This window comes from Nannospalax galili, unplaced genomic scaffold (genome assembly GCF_000622305.1).
Source record: "Nannospalax galili isolate Female #2095 unplaced genomic scaffold, S.galili_v1.0 scaffold185, whole genome shotgun sequence".
NCBI lineage: Eukaryota > Metazoa > Chordata > Mammalia > Rodentia > Spalacidae > Nannospalax > Nannospalax galili.
The window spans coordinates 580,891-588,537 of record NW_008355474.1 but is presented as its reverse complement, the minus strand read 5'-3'; the positions used below and the strand labels follow the sequence as shown (position 1 = coordinate 588,537).

General features: G+C 45.2%; 1 protein-coding gene across 2 annotated transcripts; it reads left to right on the top strand.

Moving 5' to 3' along the window:
- The first annotated feature begins 3,360 nt into the window (after window positions 1–3,360).
- On the top strand, window positions 3,361–3,750 carry LOC103749880 (signal recognition particle 19 kDa protein-like). Of its 2 annotated transcripts, XM_017803089.1 has the most exons (2): window positions 3,361–3,474; window positions 3,547–3,750. In XM_017803089.1, exons 1-2 carry the CDS (start codon window positions 3,361–3,363, stop codon window positions 3,748–3,750), a joined length of 318 nt encoding a protein of 105 aa, XP_017658578.1. The 2 variants fall into 2 exon arrangements, with proteins under 2 accessions (XP_017658578.1, XP_017658577.1); XM_017803088.1 differs by having other exon boundaries at window positions 3,361–3,750.
- The last annotated feature ends 3,897 nt before the right edge of the window (window positions 3,751–7,647 follow it).

The following is a 7,647-nucleotide window of genomic DNA, read 5'->3' as shown; positions in this document are numbered from 1 at the left end:
CTCTCTCCTCCTCCACCTGGCTTAGCTATAGGCCTCATACCTGTCTCCCTCAGAACGTGCTGTTTATTTCCTACTCATATACATGTGAATCACATAGCAGGCCCCCAGGCCTCTTAACCTTGTACATTTTTTTCCTAAACTGGCAAAGCACTATTTTAGTCACTGCTTTGCAGGAAGTAAAACAACCCTGTTTGTCCTTGTAATTCACTTTGGTGGGCTCTGGGGATACTGTGTGGATTCGCGCGACTCACCCTGCATCTGGTATGAATTAAATGGACCTTTCTCTTGGTGACAATAAAACAGAAGGTTAAACAAAGCAAACATTAAAAAGAAGCCTAGAGGCACTCAGGGGTTTGAGCAATCTTGGAGACTGGACTCAGTTGGGTCATCTGTGGTCCATCCTGAGTAGTGGGCATTGTACTGTGTCTGGCTACAGGGCAGCACCCTTGGGACACAGCACATGCCCAGCTGCAGGTGATCTCGGGACACAGTGCTGGCTCCTCACTTTCCACCTGCAGGTTAAATAGCTTCTCTAGATGTGTTAACACAGTCTGGAGCCGTTATCCCTATTAGACAAATGGGAAACATGCCAGACACCACCATGACTGTCACATGCGGAACCAGATCTCTTCTTGTTCCAGGAAGCCTTCTGTGGAATCCCAGAGGACAGCTAGTGGTTTTTACTGAGGGAGGGCTTTGCCACCCGAGGGGCAATGAGAAACATCTGGGGCATTTCTGGTTGTCACAATGGGGAGGAGGCAGCTAGCATCCCAAGCTGAGAGAGCACTGCTCGTATGGTCACCATGTCAGGCGAGTTGAGGTTAAGAGACCCTGCTTGAACTCCAACTGAACCCAGAGCCCGAGTGACCCATAGTTGACAGGCTACAGACTGACTTAACAGAAAGGTTTCCAGATCAATGAAGACATGAAAAATCAGGTAACTTTTTTGTGTAAAAAAGAGTATATAGGGCTGGCAAGATTGTTAAGTAGGTGGAGGAGGTTGCCACCAAGGCTGATGATCTAAGTTCAGTCCCTGGAATCCACATAGTAGAAGGAGAGAACCAACTCCTTCAAGTTGTCCTCTGGCCTCCACATGTGGGACATGGCACTTACACACAAATAAATAAATAAATAAATAAATAAATAAATAAATAAATGAAAAAGAAAAATAAATAAATAAATAAATAAATAAATAAATGAAAAAAAGAAAAATAACTTGTTAGATTACAGATCCCTGTAGAGTGATCAACCATGCTTTATAGTCTATCTAGTACCTTCTCCAAGGTGCTAAATTCCCAGCATGTGGCAACCCCAACATAGCATTAGCTTCTTAAATTCTGTCCTTAGAGCCTATCTAGTATCTTCACTAATCCACTAACTCTGAAACCCCTTTCTTCTAAGCTCAGAGACCTTGCTCCTCTAAAGTCTATAAAAGTAAGGTATTTCCTTTGTTCTGTGGGTGGCTCTTGAACTTCTTGTCCCAGCTTCACCTTCTGGGAGTGGCTGCTGTTATTAAAGGATCCATTACCTGAAATTCATCTCAGTGCATCTCTCTACTGAACCTGAGGAGAATCTTTATTATTTAAAACATAGCTGTCCTAAGTCTGAACGTGATCCTTACATACTGGAGTGTGTTACATCACATCACCTGCCTGTACCTTGATGTTTAGACCCAAGGCCAGCCATTTAATCTGTCTGGAGGCTGGCTTGAAAAGGGATGCTGAAACAAACTGGATGCCCTTTCAGGAGATTGGTCAAAGGGAAGGGACAGCTGATGGTGGAAGCTGAGGATGGAGACGCATACTATGAAGCAATAGCAGCCAGGAGGGCCACTGGGGCTTGCCGGCTTCTAGCCTAGCTGAGAAAACATGAGTCCCAGGTTCAGGAAGAGACAAAGGAACAGAGGGAGAGTGGTAGAGGAGATACATGAAAACTTCTGACCACAGGCATGCCACACAAATGTATAGTATACTCACACACAGAAACACATACACACAAATTAATCAAAATATTTTTAAACTTCCTATGTTGAAGTTGGCTTTGGTGTGGGTGTGACTATATTTGAAGATAAGAGCTTTGGGGAAAAATGATAGTTAAATGAGGTCATATAAGAAAACTCAGGCCAAATATCTCTGTGGGAATTCACAAAGCAGAGGTCATGTGATCATACAGCAAGATGGCCACTATCTACTAATGTTAGAGTATCAATAAGCCCCATAAGTTTAAGTGGCCAAGACTATAAAATCACTAGTCCATCTGTTGGAGGACCTACTTTCCCAGTCTCACTGGTCAATTACCTGGTGATAGAACCACTCCCAGGAAGGCAGGTGTCTGACCTCTATGCAGGCTCTAAACCTGCATGGCTTCATGGCTTCCTTTCCTTCTTCTCACTATTCACCTCCTCAAGGCAGCTGCCAAGATTATCAGCTCACCTGCCCTGAGGACTTTAAGAGTCTAATAAAATTGTAAAAGCTTCCTTTTGGGAATGAGACTAAGAACCCTCTAGGGGACTCTCTTTTTCCCCATTTCACTAGCTGAGAGAAAAGGACTCAGAATGAAACTGAGCTTCCCAAAACCATGATTTTGGACATCCCTGCCTCCTGAGCTGCAAGAAATTAATTTTTGTTATTTAAGCCACCCAGTTTGTGATATCTTGCCATGGTGACCTGAGAAGATTAACACACCATGTGGCCCATACCAAGAACAAAGGGAGGAGGAAGTAGTTTTTAAGAGAAAAGCACTTTTGGTGGGAGCTTGGGCAGCTGACTATACTCTGTGCTGGTGGCCTGTGCCCAGATGAGTGGGAGGCCAGTTCTAGCAGACAGCCTGGAGGGCAGGCAGTAGAGTCCAGTCCATGTTCACACTCACTTGGACAGCCTGCAAGGAGACATTGGATCAATTTGGAGCTAACAGTTAAATGTCAACCAACAGCCTCTCACCCATCTGTCCCTGAGAAAGTTCTCCAAGACATCCCAACAATCCAATAGGGCTTTCCTTTTATTTTCCTGGTCCAAATGTAAGCCTTGTGGGTAGGCCCATCTGAGTGCCGACTTGTTAGGAAAAACCCACCCACGCTTCGAAATGTCCTTCTGGAAAGTACCAGCAGACCCTGGCAAGACTGCCCCTGTGTGGCCACAGCGCAACCCTGGTGTTAAGTGACAGCCTCTTGTCACCTCAGTATCGGCAAAATCTTGCCTAGAAGTAGCTTTGAGGGGCTGGTCTTGCTCTAGGCCCCCTTAGTTTATCGTTGTCCCATGGGTTGTCCAAAAGCCTGTTCAGACTTGTCACTCTGGGTATTAATATACTGATGACAGGGTGTTGGGCCTGGGTAACTTGCGGCTCAGCTGTGGCCTGGTGGAGATGGCGTGCGTCGCTGCGCAGTCCCCGGCGGACCAGGACAGGTTTATCTGTATCTATCCTGCTTATTTAAGCGATAAGACCATCGCAGAGGGGAGGCATATTCCCATAAGCAAGGCTGTGGAAAATCCTACAGCTACAGAGATTCAAGATGTATGCATGACAGTTGGACTGAATGTGTTTCTTGAGAAGAATAAAATGTACTCCAGAGAATGGAACCGAGATGTTCAGTACAGAGGCAGAGTCCGGGTACAGCTCAAACAGGACCATGGCTGCCTCTGCCTTGTACAGTTCCCATCAGGTAAATCAGTAATGCTGTGTGCAGCTGAAATGATTCCCAAACTAAAAACAAGGACACAAAAAACAGGAGGCACTGACACAAGTCTTCAGTGAGGAGAGGGGAGTGAAAAAGGGAAAGGCAAGAAGGGATGTGCGAGCGTGTTGCACAGTCCTGCCAAGGGACATGGGTGGAGGCCCCTTGTGTCCAAGGAAAGCAGCATTTTGTTTGCATCATTTAACTGAACTGTGAACACTTGTGGCACCTATCTCCAACATCAGTGTTCACAGTGAATTAAGTTTACATCAGAAGTTCGCATCTAGCTTGTATACAGTATAAAGGAAAGAGTTGTGTGTGTGTAAGAAAGAATATTTTTTAATGCATAATGACTTTCCCATATGTGACTTGAAAATCCTGTATCTGTCCTCTGTGTAAACATATATTTCAGGTAAATAAGTTTAATAAGACTTGAAATACACATTTTGTTCACCTTTTAAGTTAATGAAATAAAAAATTTTAACTGAAAAAAATATATATACGGATGACAGAAGGTGTTGGTCACTTCTCAGCAATTGCTTGTATTTCTGTCCCTAGAATGGGGTTTTCAACCCTTTCTTGTTGCTTTCGAAAGTTGTCTCTTTGTTCCTTCAGTGTTTTAAGCAGGCAGTTCATCCCTTGGAATACAATGCCCCCTCTCTTTATAGAGGGCCTTTCCAGGAGACAGAGATACACCCCAGACTCAAGGTGGGGGCCCTTCAAGGCAGAGCAAGGGACTACCAAAGAGGGGCCACTCTGGGGTCTTCAACTTTCCACTAATAATGCTTTCTTTTTTTCCCCTCTCCCACTCAGAGCCAAGTGTGGTGGCACAAGCCTGTAATCCTAGCATCTGAGGCACTGATTCAGGAGGATTATGAGCTTGAGGCCAGGCTGTACTATGTAGTGAGACATATTCAAACAAACAAACGAACAAACAAACATATAGAAATTTATGGTTCATAGTTCTAGAGGTAGGCAATGAAAGCAGGTGCTAGCATAGTTGGGTTCTGGTGGGGGTCCTCCTTTGAGCTGCAAAATGGTGATTTTCATGTGTCCTTGCCATAGTAGAAAGGAGAGGAGAGGTATATTTTCTCAGGGTTCATTTCATAATGGTAGTAAACCCATTCAAATGGCTCAACCCTCATGGCCTCATCACTTCCCCACATCTCCATCTTCTGATACCCTCCCCTTGGAGATTAGGACTTCTGGTTTTAGGTTCTATTTTGTTTGTTTTTTGAAGTCCCGTGGATTTACAATCTATCTATCTATTTACCTATCTATTTACCTATCTATCTATCTATCTATCTATCTATCACCTATCATCTATCTATCAATCATCATGTGTGTGTGTGTGTGTGTGTGTGTGTGTGCATGCATGTGTGTGTGTTCATGGGCCAGTGCATGCATATGCAGATCAGAGGACAACTAGTGGAAGTCAGTTTTCTCCTTTCACCATGTGGGTCCCAGGGATCAAACTCAGGGTTTCACGTAGCATAGGCTGGCTTTAAACTTGTTATATAGCTGAGGATGGTCTTGAACTCTTGCTCTGCCTGCTTCCATCTCTCAAGTGCTAGTATTGTAGGTATGTGCCACCTTGCCTGGTCCAAGGGGATTAAGATTTCAACAGTTAAAATCTGTTGGGGCATGGGGGAGGCACACACAAACACTCTGCCCATTGCATATAGGCCCTCCTTTCTCCTGTCTGGTATCCCATCCACTTCTGAAGCAGCCCTCCCCTTAGAACCCGTCTTCAGTTCACACTATTCTTGGCTTCATGGCACCATCTGGTCTTTTGGGTCTCTTTTTCTCTTTGTGATCCCCGCCCCCCAACCCGTCCTTCCTCAGGCCTAGCACACAGGCCTCAGCTGAATTAGGCCCCTTCCTTTCTCATTCCACACTCATCTGGGGACCTTGTAGATTCTGGGTCATCCTGGGCTAATTTAGCTAGGGATATTTAAGGAGGTCTCACAGTGGGTAGAACACGAGGTCTGCCTGGTGTTCTGATTCCCAGGTACTCTGGGTTATCTCTTTTTGGAGATGCTGGTGGACAACTTTTCTGTTCCCCCGCATTAGCTAATCAAACTCCACTCTGGGGTTATTATTGTGCCAGTGGTGATGGCGAGTATTCCCAGCCAGGGGATCTTAGGCTTTGGCCAGCCTCTCACCATCTTGCTTTCTTTTCTTCTCTCTCAGCTCTTCCTTCACCCATTTGCCATGGTAATTCCAAAGTCCTCTTTTTCATCCAAAGCATCTCTCCTCCTCTGAGATCTAACTACCAGCCTTTCAGAAGTGGGAGTTTCACTTCTAAGGTAAGCTCTTAGCATGACATTTCCCCACACAAAGCCAGTTTCTTCACAGAAAATCTGAAGCCAACTATTAATTTATAAAAAAAAAATTTCCTTACCTTGTTCTAGCCCTTGCTTTTTATTTCCCTCCTCGGCCCACACATCCCACAGGCACCTCAAACCCTAAGCATCTGAATGGGAGCTCTTCTCTTCCCTTCTAAGGCATCTGTTTCCACTTTATGCTCTCTTTTTAAAAAATTTATTTATTTTTATTTTATGTGTATAAGTGTTTTGCCTACATGGATGTAGCGCACCTGTGCATGCAATGCCCATGGAGGCCAGAAGGTGTTAGGTCCCTCGGAACTAGAGTTTAGGATGGTTGTTAGCTGCCACGTGAGTGCTGGGAACTGAATCCAGGTCCTCTGCAAGAGCAGCCAGTGCTCTTAACCTCTGAGCCATTTCTCCCTTTTGAGCTAGGGTCTCCCTGTAGCCCCAGCTGGCCTGGAACTCCCTATGTAGACCAACTGGCCTTGATTTCTCAGAGATCCCCTCTCCCCTCCCTCTGGGATTAAAGGCTCGATCCCCACTACTCCCAATCCAGTTTACTGTCTTGATTGGTACCCCACTCTGACCAGGTACCTGAGTTGAGCCTGACTACCACCTTCAGGCCGGCGATATACCCCTCCCACCCATCCCCACTGCTCTCCATACAGCTCTTCATTCAACTCTCTGCTCCCTGCTGAAGTCCCCACTGCTTCCTGCCTCACACTACACACCAGCTTCAGCCTTACTTATTCTTGTTGTTCCCACTGAACCAGACTTTTTAGGCCACTCTCTAGGCCTTGGCACCTGCTGTCTCTTCTTTAATCCTTCCTCCCGTGACCTCCTACTTTCATAGGCCTGCCGTTCAAGTCTCCCTTTCTCTGTTACCTCTGCTGGAAAGCCGTCACTGATCCTTCCCTTGGAGGTAGGTGCCCTTCTCACAACAGGTAGAGTGTAGTAACAGTTTCTATAGTTATAATAATATAAACACTATTGACTTAATTGAACAATGTGATATTTAGTCTTTGGGGATGTTAAGGAGGGGAAAGGTGTCTTTGTATATAGGTGAAGGAGTGTAGAAGGAGACAGGATGTATGATAAGAGAATTTAATCTTCATCTTCCATAATAGGAAGTCAGAAATCAGATGCTGGTTCAAAAACAACAAACAAACAAACCCCCCACCATAATCCAGCAGGCATGGAGTTGCAAACCTGCAATTGAAGCCCTTGGGAGGTGGAGGCAAGAACATCAAAGGTTCAACATTGGGGCTGGAGAGATGGCTCAAAGGTTAAGAGCACTGGCTGCTCTTACAGAAGACCTAAGTTGGAGTCCCAGCACCCACATGGCAACTAACAACTGTCCTTTACTTCAGTTCCAGGAGATCTGATGTCCTCTTGTGGCTTCCATGGGCATTGCAGGACATGGATGCACTTATATGCAGGCAAAATACTCATACACATAAAAATAAATACTTTTAATTTTAAAAAAAGAGTTCAACCTCATCCTCAGATACACTGCAAGTTCAAGGCTAACCTATGCTACAAGAAACCCTGTCTCAAAAAAACAAAACACAAGTGGGGCATGGTGGCACACACCTTTAATCCTAGCATTCAGGAGGCAGAAGCAGGTGGATCTCTGGGAGTTCAAGG